Source organism: Serinus canaria, assembly GCF_022539315.1.
Source record: "Serinus canaria isolate serCan28SL12 chromosome 7 unlocalized genomic scaffold, serCan2020 HiC_scaffold_29, whole genome shotgun sequence".
Classification (NCBI taxonomy): domain Eukaryota; kingdom Metazoa; phylum Chordata; class Aves; order Passeriformes; family Fringillidae; genus Serinus; species Serinus canaria.
The window spans coordinates 537,229-554,750 of NW_026108147.1; the positions used below are offsets into that span (position 1 = coordinate 537,229).

General features: G+C 49.6%; 1 protein-coding gene across 4 annotated transcripts in view; it reads right to left on the bottom strand.

Moving 5' to 3' along the window:
* The window catches only part of ADARB1 (adenosine deaminase RNA specific B1), a 46,831-nt gene that overhangs the window by 22,290 nt on the left and 7,019 nt on the right, over window positions 1–17,522 (bottom strand). For 2 of the 4 annotated variants that reach the window (XM_030230751.2, XM_030230750.2), the window contains exons 1-3: window positions 13,405–13,531; window positions 342–378; window positions 31–105 (exon numbers count right to left, since the gene is read on the bottom strand). In XM_030230751.2, coding sequence (XP_030086611.1) covers window positions 31–58 — 28 coding nt within the window. In that variant the 5' untranslated portion in view covers window positions 59–105; window positions 342–378; window positions 13,405–13,531. Of the gene's footprint in view, window positions 1–30; window positions 106–341; window positions 379–9,061; window positions 9,277–13,404; window positions 13,532–17,522 lie in introns of those variants that run through there. The other 2 variants (XM_050987635.1, XM_050987634.1) reach the window with 2 other exon arrangements.

Below are 17,522 nucleotides of genomic sequence, written 5' to 3' on the forward strand. Positions count from 1 at the left end.
TTGCTTACTATGAAAATAAACACATCTTACTCATGTTTTCCTCATCGTCTACATCCATTGTGAAATCTCTTTGCTGGTTCCTTGGCTGGCAGAGACGGCTTCTGTCTGGAAAACAGGGAGGGGATAGTTAGGCTTTAAGTACCAACTGATTGGGTTTGAAAGTTATTAACAATAAGTTTAAAAGCAGCAGCCCAGGCCCTGGCTTACCATTGGGCTGTTTGGGTAAATCCTGACCAAAACTGGATTTACCCAAGTGATCCCTCCTAAAGCAGAGATGTTCATCAGCATTGTCAGCAAACTCATTTAGTGTTCCTTTGATTCTGCAAATACAGTGTGCTTACCTTTTTAACTATTGGAGAGACATGCTGATTCTGCAAGCTGCAAAAAGAGGAAATCCAGTCAATTGCTTGGCTCTTTAACAATTTGTGCATTACAAATAGCAACTCCTGACCTTAAAAAGGGACACACTTCTGATTCCCTAAAAATAAACAGCCCATACTACAAATCCACACTCCCAGAGCCTTGCAAAGACTCTCTAACCCTTGCAAAGACCATTCTGGACATTCCTGGTTGAAAAACAAAGAATTAAAAAAACAAATCAAGACTCAAGATGCCTAATTCTGGGGGTCAGATAAAACCATCCCTAAGGTGCAAGCAGTTATGTAGTAGAACCCAATCTGCATTATCTGCACCTTCCAAGAGAGAGGGTCAGCAAAAATGTAGTAAATAATGGTGTGAAACCAAAATAAACATCTGTGCTGTCACAGCCAGCTTATCCTGAAAGCAAATCCAGAGTTCTCATCTTGTTAGATTTTTTTTTAATTTAAATCTTTGTTTCTTATTTTCAGGGAGTGATTTGAATCCATATAAAAGGCCCCTCATACAGCAACCCCCTTTCCAAACAGCACTTTCTGGATCCCACTGAGATCAAACTGCATTCTCCTGCAAAAAAGGAAAATCCCTCAACTACCAGCAGTGGGGTGGAGAGCAACTGGCAGATGTGGGGTAAAACACCCACTCCCCACCATTTTTAAGGTCTCTTCCAACCCAAACCATTCTGTGATTCTGATTCCAAGGAGGACACAGGATACCAGGGATGCTGTCAGCAGTTTTATTTCCACAAATAAGCAGAGCTGTTGGACCAGGCACAGGCAGCTTTAATTTCACCAACAACCTCCTAGTTCTAAAAACCACTGATGGGGCCATACCAGAGTGAAGAGAAGAGCATTCCACCACAGTTCCAAAATACAATCCCACAGCCCACGAGAGGGTGCTGGTACCCTGCAGAACTGAATTCAAGGTACACAGAGCACAGCCACAGCTCCCCTGAGCCAGGGGAATTTCCCCCAACACCTTCCCAAATCTCTGTTCTCTAGTTTAAACCATTCCCCCTTCCCTACCCCTGCCTGGGCAGAAGTCACTCAGGGGATGGGAGAAGGAGCAAGACTTGGCTCCTGATGCCAGAGCACAGTGGTGAGAGGCTGCAGTGAGAGACATGATGAGGTTCAGAGTGTTTGGGCAGTGCTCTCAGGCACAGGGTGGGATTCTGGGGCTGCCAGGAGTCAGACTCCCAGAACCTCGTGGGTCCCTTCAATATTCTGGGATTGTGACATGTTTTTTCATACACCAAGGCATGAGCCTCCACCATAAACCATAAATGCAGTCCAACAGCACAACTGCAGAGCAGTGCTTTCCTCTGAAATCATTTCCATCTAAACACAAAGTGAAAATGTGACATCTGTGATGCACTTAATTCAGTTTATCAGTCTGAATTGAAGAAACAACAGCCCAAATCCAGCCCATACTCCCTACAGACCTTTGGAACTGCTCATTTAAAATCCTGAGGTAAATTAGGAAAGACTAGCAACTTAACACCACAATGAAAATAAAAGTTTAGGAAAAAAAGGACCTGTATGTTGCAACTAAAAGTACAGTTTAAACATAATACAAGCTGTCAAATGCTTCTCCTTCCCTTGACAAAAAACAAACTCTTTTGGAACTAACAAACAGGTACACAAGACAGTGAAACAAAGTTCACTGACACTTCAAAAGTTAAGAAAATTCAGCAGCTATGAAGTAAGAGGAATCCATGGATAAAATACAAAAGAGAATGCTACTCCATCGAGTATTATCCAAGCTTTTACTGCAGCAAACAAACAAAAGTATGTTCATAATTTCTTCTAAAACACACAATTATCCAAAAAATGTAAGGAAGAAACACAGTGTTTTTCAAATATTCCCTCACCAAAAATAATTGCACATATTTGCATAGTATCAGCAACAATTCTCCACTTCTAATTTTTAATTTTGCCACCTCCTATGTCTGAAAAATCATATTCCCTGGTGTACTGGTACATTTGGCATCCTAAAGCCTCAATACAAAATTTTGATACTGAAACAACATTATCTCAAAATCAAAGGTTTTAATGCCACTCCTCTTTTCACAGGATGATCCCATGGACAAGAGCAGTTACCTTAGAAGAGAACATGACTGAAGCCAAAGAAATCATTAACATGAGCAAAATTTCCATAAATGTCTTCAGGGGAGCTTAGGCTTTAATCTTGCTGTTGATGTTTTCACTATTGCTAGCGTTTAAATATTTACATTGCTCATTTACTGCTTTAAACATGAGTCAAACCCTAACAGTCCAACAGAGCAACCTCCAGAGCAAGCAGCAGCTTTTAAAAGGCAACAGAAGTGAAGAAGTCAGTGTAATTTCTCTGTTTGGTGCTGGCAGTTTTCAGAGCACAGCCAAACAAGAGGCTGTCCCAGAGAGGGAGCCTGGCAGCAGGAAGCCAAAGCAGAAGCACCCCATGTTTGTGACCCAGGTCTCCCTGACAGCCTGCATCTCCCCAGGGGTCACTTCCAGACTGGGACATCTGTCTCAGCCCTGCAAGGCTTTAGAAGAACAAGCTGCTGGACTTCTACGAATACAGAGGTGTTACATTTCACTTTGCAGTCTCATTTCTGCTTCTCTCCTACTAAAATAGGAGCAGATTTGAAGAACTTCCAGGTAAGTTTTGACACACCTTGACTTCCCGCCAGCCTTCTGGGATCCTGGAAGCTTTCCTCAGCATCTGGCCTGCAGCTGCCTGTCAGGGATCTCTAACAAAACACTGACTCAAACTGCCCCTTCCTGAGCAGTTCCTTGAGTTATCCAACATCAAGTTACTTTATGTTAAAGAAAGAAAAAATAGAAACAAAAAACCCCTCCCAGCCAGCACAATTCTGGTGTAAAACCTGAGTGCCATCACTGCTCAGGTGTGTGGGCAGAGTGTTTGCCATCACAGAATATTAGACATTTTTCAGCCACGTTGTGCAGAAATGGGACTTGCCTTCATATTCAGTCACCTGCCTGGGGTTTTGTTGGACACCAGAGAGCTGTGTCTTCCCTGCTCAGCTTATTTCCACTCCAGGCAGAAGTGGAGCCCCCCAAGATGCCATCCCCCCATCTCACAGGGCACACACACACACCTGGACCACCTCCACATCCTTCCTCTGTCTCTGCTGCTCCCAACACCTAGAGCAGCACAGGCATGAGGTCCAAGTTGACACCACCAGAGGTGCCCAAGATTTTGAAACAGCAGGAGATGACCAAGGAGACCAGCACTGCTTCTGCACAGCCTGTGATGCACCTGCTCCAGGTGAGAGGATGGAAAATCCCCATTCCCCTGGCACACCAACCCAGGGCAGCAAATAACTCAGGACATAACATTTCCTTCAGGTTCAGGAGAACAAAACCACAGAGAGAAAGAGCCATTTAATGCCATCAAGAACACTTCAGAGATCTCAGCCACAGAGCAAAGAGTCTATCAGTTCACATGCCAAAAAAACTCCATGTTGAGTGGAATTTGGATTCTGAACCTATTTGGTTGACCTTTTACTGTAGCTATTTTTAGACTGAAGTTTTTATTCTGGACAAAGTACCGAAGATAAAATATTATACATATGCATGTATTTTTAATATATGCACATACTGCTTGCATTTTCTGTGAAGTAGAGAAGCAGCTACTGATTCAGAAATGCAGGGAGCTGGCTGTTCTCTCAAGGATAACCTATGCACTGTGAACAGGCACTTTACAAGAAATCAGGTCTTAGCTCTAGGAGGTGAAATCCTCCAATAAGAACATCAGCAGCCTCCTAAGATAGATGCAAAAGTCATTTATTGAAAACTACCCCACTGCACACATACTAAAGCAGTATTCACTAGCAATGCTGCCAGGACAACTGCTGGAGCAAGAGGTGTTTGCATGCATTTTAAGTGCCACGGGATGTAAAAATACCCATTAATTTTTGTATTATTTTGTATTTTTACAATTTATGTCCAATTTGGGCTACAGCAACATACCAAACCTGGGCAAGAAAACACAGAAGACAGCAAGGAAGGTCTGTGACCCAGAGAGATGCAAAATCACCCAAGCCAAAGCCATAAATAATGCTGAGGAGCTGTGCTGCACTGAAAGCTACCAGCAGAAAAATTCCTTTCCCTGCTTTCCAGCACAGCATTCTAAAAGCTATGACCTTGAAAATATTGGCTATTTCTCTTCAGCCTTAAAAGCAGCCTGCTCCAGCTAAGCTGTCCTACAGATCAGGTGATCCTCTGGCAAGAGAGCAACAGTCAATAGCCACATTCCTCAACAGAGCTTTTATTGCAATAATCAAATGTACTTCTAGTTCCTTCCATCCTCACTGAAAGCCAGCAAGAGCAGTTACTTAGAAAATGTTCTCACAGCCACTGGGGAACCTCACCTAAGTCTGGAATGCAAACTTTAAGAGAAAGCAAATCTATTGAACAGAGGACTGAAGAAAGAAGACACTGAAAGGAGAACAAGCCACAGCTCTTCTTGGGGCTGTCCTGGGCAGGGCCAGGAGCTGGACTCAATAACCCTTGTGGGTCTCTTCCAACACTGGCTCTGCTATGAACCCTGGGCTCGAAAGAGGCTGAAAGCCAGCAAGGGCATCAGGGATGCTGAAAGGAGCTGGGGGTGTTCCCAGCCAGGCTGGGCAAGGGGCCCCCAAGAGTCATGGCCCACCTTCAGCCGAGCTGCTGACTGAAACCTGACCCAGCCTCCGGCTGAGAAAGCATCCAAGGAGGCCAGAGGAGATGGAAAACCAGCAGAGGGGTTGGGAATCCTACCCAGCAGCTCTGGGTATTATCTGGGCTGCAAAAAAAGCCAGCTAGCCACAGTGATCTGAAACACAGTGATGAGAGAAAGAAAAGGACAGAGCTATAGAACACTAGCTACATTTACTGAAGCTGTTTATCTCTATCTATCATACACAGTAACATAAAAAACCCTATGAAATATAACTTGAATAGTGCCTTATGTAAGAGGGATGTGGCAGGAGGGCAGGACCAGGCTCTCCCCACTCCCTCCCGGCGGCAGGAGCAGCCGCAGCCCGGCGGCCCCGCTCGGTACCACGGAGAGCTCCCCTGCAAAACCAAAGGTTTGACACCGAACAATCGCTCTCCTTTCCAAGCAAGGGAAAAAAAAACCAAAACCATCTCATAGACTGCATCTGAGAAATTTTTATGCAGAAAAAGTTCTCTTGACAGCACAGAAGTTATGTGCATGAAGAACGATGCTGCTGTCCAAATATATGAATAAATTACCATCTTGGCAATAAACACAAGCCAAAGCTCAAAAGAACTATTTCATTTCCAGGCAAGTTCATTCACAGATCTTACCAATAGTGAACCTGATTCCTTTAGGAACTCAGGAGCAGCAGAAGGAAAAGCATGTAAGAAGATTAGGTTAATACTATATTTAAACATATGTAAGGACAGTGAATGAAATAGTGATTATTCACTCATTTAATTCAAGAAAAACAACCACTTACTAAGAATAGCTTCCAGGGGATAAAAGAAGATAAACTAGGCTGCACCAGGGAAAAAAAAAAAAATGACAGAGCTACAGTTGTACTCACTATCCCTCCTTATCCTTATTTGTCAGCACTCAGGTCTGGGAAAATCAACCTGGATACAAAAGCACCAAACAGGGACAAACCCCCAAAGGCTTCCAGACTAAGGCACCCTTTCCCCCAGCTGGGAAGCTTTCCCAACTCATTATCATCCTCACGGAAAACAGCAGAGCTGCAGTTAACATCACAGATTCTTGCAAGAGTTTCAAAGACATGAGAAAAACCAGATTTTGTGGATTTGATGGAAGGACCTGACAGTCCTGGTGAAATAGAGGGAGGAGCTCCTGGGCTTGAGCTCCCCCCAACTCCAGCACGTACGGTAGATTACAGAGTGAAGGGAGGATTTTCTCCATTTTCACAAGAGCTTTTTCTGGGAGACTGCACCCCTCTGGCAGTGCTTTGCCAAAAGCACAGGCACACACTCCCAAGCAGACCCTGCTGCTTTGGCTTGCATCAGCTGTGCTCTCCTGTCTCCTGTTCCTGAGAGCTGCTCATTCAGTGTAAGGTCCCGATTTAGCTTCTTATTAATCAAACTCTGAACAGCCATTAGTGAGAGAAGCACAATCCAACCACAAACCTGGAGGCAGTGGCCGTGCCCCTAGAGCTCATCTGTGCACTCACCCTCCCCCAAAAGGAGCCTGGGCAAGCTGTGCCACCCAAGCACAGGCAGGATTGTCACAGAACCATCAAGTCTGGAAAAGACCTCAAAGACCACTGAGCCTAACCAGGGCCACCACCAAGCCATGCCCCTGTGTGCCACATCTCCGTGTTTCTGTAGACTCAGAAGCATGATCCCAACTCCAATTAAAACACTGGCACACACACCCAGGCCACAACTGCCAGGATCACTGGTTTGAGTTAAGCATTAATTTCCAGCTCCTCTCTGTTATCAAAACAGAATATCACATGACATCAAACTGCAGAACTCCACTTGGCACTGCTGAGCGGCGGGAGACAAACAGCATCTGTAAAAACATCACTACAAGGAGCTCTGGATAATACACAGTAAATCCCAGGAAAGCCTATCTGCTGCCAGCACTGCAAGGATGGTTTTGCTGGCTGTAAAAGTGCTTCTAAACCAAGAGAGGGGCTGCAGCCCCAGAGAAGACATCAAAGCCACCACGGCTGAGAAAACACAACCATCGTGCCACACAACTGCTCTGAAAAGCTTACAGGTAAAAAAAAACAGGAATATGCTCTAGTCCAGCTGGAAAAGATGACTCTGGTTTAACAGAGAATAATGATTCTGCAGCTGTCTGTGACTCCTCACCTGTGAATAACACCCAGACTTTGTGCAGACTCCACAGGCACCAGGTCCAGGGGGCTGCAAACCTGCACAGAGTCAGCATCCAACGGGTGCTGCTCTATCAGCTCACAAGTTTTAGCTGCCAAAACTTAAGGGAGAAAACCACAATTTGTCTTCCAGATTCAGAAGCTCTGGCAAAGGAGATCTCTCCCTGCTTAACCCACCTTGGCAATTTCCATAGAGTGGGAAACACCCTTACTATAAAGTGCCTTCCAGGCCTAAACTTGACCAAAGGCTATCAGGGTTATAAAAGTGAGTAAGCACCCAACAAAAGAAGTTATCTCCTCCTCCTCTGATCTCCCTGAACGATCTACTCGTGCCGATCAGGAGCAAGCTTTAAGAGCTGGGTAGTGGAGGAGGGCTGCAAGCCTGGCCCTCTCACAGAGCCAGTTTTATTCCAAGTTTCTCCCAAACAAAGCACAGCTCAGCCATCAGCTTATACTAATTCTTCTCATTTTTCAGATATTTAAATACACCAGCACTGATCCTTCAGCTGTGAAAAACATGGCAACTCTAAGGCCAAAAGCAGCATTCAAATGCATTGTCTTAGTCCAGTTTTGATCAGAATGTTTTAATTAGAGATCCTACTATGTTCTTACTGGGAGCCATCTCAAGAGTTTTGGAGTTGTTTTATTAAGTACTCACTATCTGTGCTCAGTGCTTGAGGTGAAAAATTAAATCACATTCTGATAGAGAATGGCCTCTGTAAACAAGGTTTTATAAAATCTGCATCTGAACAAACTCAAAGGTATTTTTCCCCTCTAATAGTTTTCCAGTAGATCATGCACAAATACTAGAGCATAACTAAGCAAGGAAAAAGGCAGTGAAATCTTAAACTTAAGGCTCATTTGCTAATAAAGTTGAAGAGCTGAGTAAATCAACCTAAATCAAAATTAACCTCATTATAGACACACAAAACATTTTGAGGAGAAGCCTTCAGAATGGCAGAGACAAGCATTAACTACCTCTGCAAATCTTAAAACCTACACAGGCTAAAAGAGAAAAAAAAAATACTCCTGGTTGAGGCTGCCTCACAATTCCTATGTAAAAACTTCCTATTCACATTACACATGACAAATGAAACAAACTAGTGTTTAGCATATGTGCTTGTTCTCTTTTTGATCAAATTTTAAACAGTTCATCTCTTTTCAGAGTTGGTATGACAAAACTAATAGCAGCAAGAAGGAGCCACTGGTAAATTGGGTTTTGGAACAAAGACAAATTGACATTGGTATAGTATTCACACATAATTTTACCCAAGGCCCATCATAAAATTGTTGATGCAACTTAAAAGTACCATAATAACAAAAGCACCAGGAAGCAAAGTAATCAGAAAGTACCTTCTGCCATGCAGCACCAAACTCACCCCCAAGTGAGGAACATTTCTACTTTAAATTCAAAATATATTCTATTCCTCACATGTTTTCTGCAAATGAGGATACTCAGGATACTCTTCACCTTGCCTAGGTCCAAGAACTCCATTCTGTTAAAATCTCTTTAGAATTAACTAAACCCAAGTATTGCTCTGCAATCTGCTGAGCAGCCCTTCCTTTCACATCTCTGCCAAAATCACTCTGCATGGAAAAATCCTGACCTGGTGCTTTCCCACACCTATAAAAAGACATTATTCCAAACAACTGCAAGAGCCTTTACAGGGACATTTCAAATCTTTGCTCTCTCCCTCTGCTTCAGCCCCCAGGGCAGGGTGAGGGACTGGACCCAAACCTTTTGTTTTCTTCCATCACCTGTGATGATGCAAGATTGCTCCTCAGACCACTCCTCCTGGCTTTCACAAAGGAAAACAAGGGATACTTAAGGAAATAAGGACCTACCTTTTACTGGAACTTCTTATGAAACTTGATTTCCTGCTTGTCTCACCACCACGGAGTTCCTCTGATGTCCAATAATATTTGCACTCCACCAACAGCTTTTCTTTCAGCAGATTCTTGTGCTCACACAACTCAGTATTTACCTGTGACAAATCTTGCCAAATCTGATGGACTTTTCAAGGCGTTGACCAATTTCATTCAAGGGCACTAACAGTGTGATGCCAGGCAATGGGAAATTGAGCTTAGAGGCACAGGAAGATAGCCAGAGTTCCCAATAAAGACATTTTTTATGAAGCAATCCTGAGTCATAAGTATAGACAGCTTTAAACCACAAAGAGACCTAACCCTGGAGCATCAGGGAAGACATTTCTCCAAAAGAAAAACAAAGCACCCTTCCTCTTCAAGTACAAAAAGCTTAAAAAATAATTTTAAAAATAACTAAGTTAAAATAAAGTGTAAAGCAGGAACACAACCCACAACGATGAAACAATAACACTGCACACAGGAGAAGCTGCTTGTCTCAGAGCTCCTGGCACTTCCACAGATGCTCAGGATCACACAGAAAAACAGCTTAGCAACAACCAACTTCCAGCAACACAGGCAGCTCAGGAGAGCAGAGCAGCATTCCCAGAGCCGGGGATGCAGGTGACACTGGCAGAGGACAGCTCTGGAAGGAGGCTGCAGGCACAGCCTGGCTGTGCACCGAGGGGACAGCCCTGAGTCACAGCCCTGGGCAGGCAGCACTGACTCAGCCCCTGCTCCTGCTGGGACAGAGGCTCAAGGTAACCCCGGCAGCTTCTGTGGAGGAGATGGATTCCCTTGGCTGGGGACAGACACACAGCACAGCTGACCTGGGGGCAGAGAACAGGAAGAGATCCTGAATCCCTCTGCAGCCAGACATTCCGAAGAGGATGACTGTACTGAGCATCCTCTGAGCTCCCACAGAAATAGCACTTACATGGATTTCTTTGGCTTTTTTACCTTAATTATTACTTAAATGCACTCATGTGCTGCTGCCTTGGTCAGCTACAGCCCCAAACACTCAGATCTGGCTCCTGCTAGCTCCCACAGCCTGCTGATGACCTCTTTAAGGACTTAAATTGCAAAAACAACTATTTCTCATACCTACCATACAAAAACATTCACTAAAAGGATTTAAAAAATGTTAAACAGCAGGAAAGGGAAAAAAAACCAGCCACGCTGTCTCCAAACAGGAAAGAAACTTTTGCTTTAGAATGCCATTTCACTTGCTTACATAATCATTTCACCAAGGGCTTTTTTGGGCTCTTTTTGTTGGTCAGGCAGCATTTCTACTATAAAGGTATTTCCTTTAAAACCAAGATACATAAATAACAGCATCCACTGATAAATACAGTTTCCATCTTCAGCACTTACACATAAGCTGAAAGCCACACTGCAGCAGCTGGATGGCCTGAGTTTCAAACGTGCCAAGCACCTTCCAGCTTCAGAAGCTGCAGGAAGAGCAAGAGCTCTGCTCTCATCAGAGCAGACATCCTCAGGCATCCAACAAAGACCCTCGGGCTCCTGCACCACCAAGATTTCAAATGCAAGAGCCTAACAAGGCACTCACTGCAACCACCTGGGGAGAACCCATTTCAGCCTCACCTGACGCCAGCCTGGCACCCACACCCAGGGAAACATTCCCCAGCTGAAGCACAAGCACCACTGCCATCCCCAAAACCTCCTCCAGGCACAGGTGGCACTGACAAACGACTGCTGAGAGGACATGTCACACTCATGGTCTGTCCCAGGGCTCTCTCACAGCAGTGCTGGCCACCACCCAGGCATAATCTCTGGCTGGGTGACTGGGGAATGCTACAGGCAGCACTCTGGGGTTTGCCAAGTGTAGGCATCACTTTCCTAGGGAGTAGCAGAGCCTCACCTGCTCCCAGTCTCAAACTGTCTGAACTAGTGAGCCCAGCCATTTAGGTTTTACTCACTTAAACCAAAACATGGGTGGCTTTTAAAAGAGAAAAAAGCCCCATTTCGTTAAAATAAAAGTTCTCCAAAAGACCTTTGTGCTCATAGCAAGCCAGAGGCCTGCCACTGAGGGCTCATGGAACTGCATTTCCACTCCCAAAACACATACAGCCCACAAAAGGGCACTCATCTTCCAACTGAGCAGATAAATCTGGGTAACTGGGGGCAGCATCAAAGTGGGTTGGGGTCTGTGAGCAGTGTGATCAAAGCTATGACACACTCCTGTCTCAGAAAACAAGTGCTCACAGAGCAAGCACTCCTCCTGCTGAAAAAGTTGGCTATTTTCTCTCTCTCGAGCTGAGGAGCCAGTGCTCCTCAACGTCAGCAACACAGAGAAGCCTTGGCCAGCATGCTGCCTGCTGAAAGCAAACCCCAAAAAGCACATGCACGTGAGAGGCTGGGCTCTGGTAAAGCAGGCAGCAGGATGTGAGAACGCTCCTCGTGCCATCCTCGCTCCTACCTCCTGAAGGCAAGAACGGCGTGGTGTGCTCACCCAGCTGCACCCTGGGACACTTGGAAGGCATCCCAGGAAGGAGCAGCACAGCCAGGATCACACCCGAGCTGCCCTGGCCCTGTCTCACAGCAAACTGTGCAGTGAGAGCACAGATGGACGGGGCTCTGTGCTGGATTCAGGGGGCAGTGCCTCAGAGCAGGGCTGATGCAGTCACCTGGCAGAGCCCACTGCTGGCCAGCTCCACCTCAGCACGGATTCCATGGGAAAAGCAGGACTGCTCAGCCCTGGGAAGCTTTTCTGTGCCAGCCCTGAACAGCGAGGGTTACTGAGCCTTGCCTCTGGTCAGTGCACACAACTGCATGGAGTAAGGGCCAAGAAACATAGCTCACTGCAGAGGGAAAAAAAAATAGACACAAGATTTGGCAAAACCCCCAAAGGCATCCATCTCGGACATCCCAAAAGTAACAACAGTCATTCAAGATATGACTTGTTTATACTACCAGGCTCATTACACAGAGGCCTGCCTATTTTTAGAGGTAGATATTGCTACAACTGAGTGCTAGATAAACCCAAACAATTATTTTAAAGGGGTATTTCATCACTAATTATTCTAAACATCTCGTGCGTCCAGGAAGGTTGGCCTGCTGCCACCCTCCAGCATAAAACAGCTCCAAGAACAATGCTACAACTTCATTCTCAGGAGTGACAGAGTAACTCACAGAGCAAGCAGGGTGCCTGGGAGATCCCAACAGCACCAGTAAGCTCACCAGCACTTGGAGAAAATAAAAAACAGTAAGAAATGGGACCTTAATATTGTTTATGCTAAAAAATTACATGAAGCTGGTATTTCCTTTAAATATCACCCAAAAAAGTAGATAAAAAATTTAAAATTAAAAAGAAAACATTAAAGCCCAGGCCAAGGACCAGCATGGCTGATGGTGGCTCATCCATTGATTCTGGGGATTCAGCAGCGTGAGTGCAGAGTCCTGAATACTCTGTAGACCTCTCTGCCATGGCCAGGAGTCCTGAGAGGTACAAGGTGAAGATGGGCAGAGAGCAGGAGCAGCCCAGGCCAGCGCAGCCCCTCGGGCACCAGACAGGCGCCCTTCGGAAGCCTTTTATCTCTGTTTTTCTAAGCAAACCAGACTTTGAAAAGCACAATCACAGATCTCACGGCTGCAGTTTTGCTCCGAACACAGCACAAATCCAACCAAACCCCAAAGGAACGAGGAAACCCACCGGGGGCCACGGCAACAGATGGAGAAGGGCTGTGCCGGGGTTATCCAGCCGGGAAGGGAAGGCGCTGGGATGTGCGGCCGCGTTTCACGCCCGAGCTGCTCTCCAAGGACGCGCCGCCTCCCCACTGCAGAGGGCGGGCGGCGGTGCCGGGGGCGGCCGGACCCGGACCCGGACCCGGCGATGTCGGAGGAGCACGGCGGCGGCCGGGGGGTACCGGAGAAGGGCAGCAGGCCAAGCCGGCCCCCGCGGCAGCGCCGGCTCCGCAAAGGGTTCTCCGCTCCCCGCGGCCCCGGGCGGGCGCCCTGACGGGCGGCCGGTGCCGCTGGGGAGCTGCGCCCGGCTCGGGCGGCCGGGGCCAAACTTCCCCCGGTTCCGGCACCCCCAGAACGGCCCCAACGCCGCCGCCGCCCCGGGCCCTGCCTGGGGGAGCCCGCCCGGGCGCCCGCCCCCGCCGGGAACGGCCGGGGGCCCAGCTCCGCGCCGCACTGCGCCCCCGCACCGGCACCTCCACCGCGGCCCGGCCCGCCCAGCCCCCGCCGTCCTCAACAGGTGCGGGGCGGCCGGGCCGGCCGCCACCGGCACCTGCCACGGCATCAGGACCTGGACAGGTCCCGCGGGGCGCTCCCGCCCCGCCGCCGCAGCCCGGGCTCACCTCCGTCCGCGCCGCAGCCCGGGCCCCGCCGCCGCCGCCGCTCCGCCATGCGCGGTCCCGGCCGAGCCCCGCGGCGGCCCCGCTGCGCCGCCGCCGCCGCCGCGGCTCCGTGCGCGCGCCGCCGCCGACGTGCAGGCCGCGCCGGGCCCGCCAGCGGCGCGAGCCCCGCGCGCGCGGGGGCGGGACCGCGGGCGGCTCCGTCATCCCCATTGGAGGGGCCGAGCGCGAGCGGAGGCGGGGCCGAGGGCGCTCGCGCGCGGCGGAGATGGCAACGGGGAGGCGAGGGGCGGGGCCGGGCGCTGGGACGAGGGGCGCTGATTGGGCGAGCGGGGGGCGGGGCCGAGGCGGGGGCGGGGCCGAGGCGGTGCACGGTTCGCGCCCCCCCGGCCGGCCGGGACCCCCCCGCACCCCCGAACCGAACGGCCGCGACACCAAACCCGGAGCGGTCCCGCACCCAGAGCGGTCCAGCACCAGCCTCCACTGCCGGGACACCCAGCACCTCCCATGGGGCCCAGGCAATGAGCCTCTGCCATTCCAGCGTCGTCCTGGATGCGGTGTCCGTGTCCGAGCGCATCCCCGCGCACCAAGACGAGAAGGCCAAACGGTGTTTCTAGATGCGGTGGGAGATCGCCACCCGAACACCGTCAGTCTGGTTCATCAGCGCTTCCACCGCCTGTATGGCTCTTGATGTGTGTTAGGGCTTCAGGCTCCTGCGGAGCAGGGGATCCGAAAAGGATGAAATAACTGCTCTGAACCTTGGCTGTTTGTGACAGCAGGCTTAGAAGGCGTATGGTCACCTAGGGAGTAGGTTTGTGACCTGCATTTTGCTCTTGACATAGAATCCCAGAAGGGATTAGGTTGGAAGGCACCTTAAAGCTCATCCTCTTCTACTCTCTGCCACGGGCAGGGGCACCTTCCACTATTTGCACCAAGCTCTGTCCAAACTGGCTGGAACACTTCAGGGATGGGGCAACCACATCTCCTCTGGGCAACCTGTGCCAGGGCCTCACTACCTTCACAGCCACGAATTTTGTCCCAGTATCCAATCTAAACCTACTTTCTGTCAGTTTAAAACCACTGCAGGCCATTGCAGTTTAATGACATCTGCAGGTCCTGAGCCTGGCTCAGCCCGTGGGATGCTGCAGGACACAGAGGAATGCAGTGCTGGCCTTGCTCTCCCATTTTTGTGGCTCAGGACCTTTACCCCACCAGGAACTGGGATTCAGGCTTACAGCCTGGTATCACTCCTCATCTGTGCCCTTCAGAGCACTTCCATCATGTCCCAAAGTCTCACTCTCTGGTTGATGTCTGACTACAGACATCAACCACCCAGAGAAATCTCAACTTTCCCAGCTTTCTGTCCCTTTGAGCCTACCTGGCCACCTTTTCCGTGAAGGAATTTTTCCTAATATCCAATCTAAACCTCCCCTGGTACAGCTTGAGGCCCTTTCCTACGGTCCTGGACATGTGCTGACACGTGTTGCTGCATCAACCACCATTGCTCCATCCTGACACCCACATTACCATGACCCCTCACTGCCCAGCACGGGCTCAGGTGCAGCACTGAGAGGCTCGGGGCTTCTTCCTTCTCTCCCAGCTCCTGGTGAGGTAAATATCCATGCAGGGAGAGGGTAAAGAGGATCAACACAAAAGCCAGTGCTGGAAACAACAACCTATTTTTATACTTCCTTCTCTTGAGACACCGCCCTTCGCCTCTGCCCTGCTCAGGAGCAGCAGGAAAAACGGGCAGGCAGCTTTTGGCTGCTGGTGCCTTCACCTCTGGGAATGCCTTGGGAATGCCTGCCTGTGTTTTCTTATCCCATTTTACACTCAGGAAATGTAACACTAACCACTGCATTTTTCCCCTGCCTTAGGATCAGCAGCGAAGCCACGAAACAAAACCTCCCCAGTTCCACCTCTGTGTCCCCAAAGTGGCTGTGTCCCACCAGGATGTTGGGGAAATCACTGCCAGACACTATCCTGTGCTCTGTGCTCTGGGATGATCCTGCCTGGGCTCTGAGGTTGGACCAGGTGACCCATTGTGGTCCCCTCCAAAGTGTGGCAGGGACAAGGCTGGGAGGCCCAGCGTGTTCCCAGGCTCCTTGTCCCACTCAGTGCAGATCCAACCCCTCCGTGGATTAGCTGGCACCCTGGCACTGTGGAAGGAAAGGGGCTCCCTCCCCAACAGCCCTGGTCTTGCTGAGCTGAGCCACTGTGACTCAGCTGCTGGTGCTTATGAAACACCACAGTTTTCCAAGTCACTCAAACCTTGGTGTGGGTTTCTTGGGTTTTTTTTATTGGTCGGGTTTTTTTGGCTTGGTTTGTTTTCTGTAAACCCACTTTAATAAATGAATGGCTCTTTAACAATGGCTTTTTCATCCAAGTCCTGGGAAATTGGAAATATTAAGTGGTCACTCAGAGAGGCGAGCACGGCGCATTTCGAACTCCACAAGTCAAAAGCAGCTTCACGGTTTCCACGCTCTGACAGTGATTCTCCACCCCAGGAAACCTGATTTGCAAACTGGCCTTGCTCCCTGGGGTCCCCACCTGTGCTGCACCCTGTGTGCTGGTCCTGGTGCACAGCTCTGCATGGATCTGGATGTGTTCTCCATCCCACACCCGCCGTACTGCAGACACACCCTGCCTCCAGCACGCCAGCTCCTACAGACCTGCTTCTGGAGTCCTCAGCCTCACCTGAGGATGTGCTGCATGTACTGCCAGACCCAGCACCTCCTCCACCATTCTGTGCCACCAACCCAACAGAAGCTGCATCCCTGAAAAGCCCTGGCAGCAGATCCAAGCTTAGGAGTTTCTCCCTGCTGTCGCCATATGATCCTAAGCGGGGCAGCTGCCAAGCCTGGGGAACCTGTTTCCAAATCCACAAAGGAGGGAGAATGTTTAACCCATTCCCTGCTGAGTGGCAGGCTGGCAGTGCTGTGGAAGGACAATGGCATTGTCACCGGGGTGGTGGCTGCTGCTGCAGGACAACTGGGGAGCTCAGCTGCCTCATCAAAGACTCAGCTGCTTCATGGGTGGTGTGGAACAGGAGTTTCTAAGGCAGCACGTGCTTCCAGGCAGCTTGGCAGCTCCTCTTGCAGTAACCTGCTTGTGTAGACCCCTGAACAATGCTGAGGTGTGTGCTCATGTCCACACAGTGTCCTGAGCTGGGTCTACAGGCAGGATGGTGGTGCCAGACTGCCTGTGAGCAAACAGATCAGGTGACAGCCAGGCAGAGTGCCCTGCCTGATGGCATCCAAGGGAAGAGCTGCATCAGGGCAGCCTCAAGACAGAGAGGCCCCACACTGGGCAGGGAACACATCCTAAAGACAGGGATCTCCACCCACAGGGAACTCCATCCTTGGGGCTGGAGGAAGAGTGACATCCCCTCTGCCTGAGCACCAGCACTGCTTCCAGCCTGGAGCCACCAGCACAGCTCTAGGCTGTGGCACCAGGGACATGGATGTGCTCATAAACCCACCAGGCTGTCTGGGCTCACAGCTGGGGACACTGATGACACCCTGGCCCTGTCCCACAGCAGGGCTCTGAGCTCCCCCTTCTTCCCTGCCGAGGCTGTGGAGAGCAGCAGCATCCCCCAGGGAAGCAACTCTTCTTGCCTCTCCCCTTGCGTGGGCTGGCTTCTGTCCATCACCCCTCAGACAGCTCCTGCTAAAGCCAGACAAACCACACGTTAAATACAGATCAAGGGCTCAGCTGAGAACCTCTGTCCACCCCCCCCAAAGGGCTGGCTGAGCTGGAACAAAGAGGAGCCTGCCCCGGGGTGATTATCTCTTCCTTCATCTCCTTCACTTGGGAGGATATCCTGGTAGCATCTGCTTTTACCTGCCCGACATTTGTTCCCTTCTAGCACCTTCCTGTTTGGGACATTTCTTTGTCTAAGCTTCCTCTCCTACTTGAGTTGCTGAAACCAAGTCCAGAGAGCATCAGGCAAACAATGTGTGCACCACTGTCTACATCCTCCTCAGCAAACTGCATCCTACCCACTCCTTGGGCAGGCAGACCAGCAGCATGGCCATGGCTTAGTCTCAAAGAGAACCTGCACTGCATCAAACCACAGAAATTCTCAGTTCAGGAACACTGAGCATGGATGCAGACCCCAC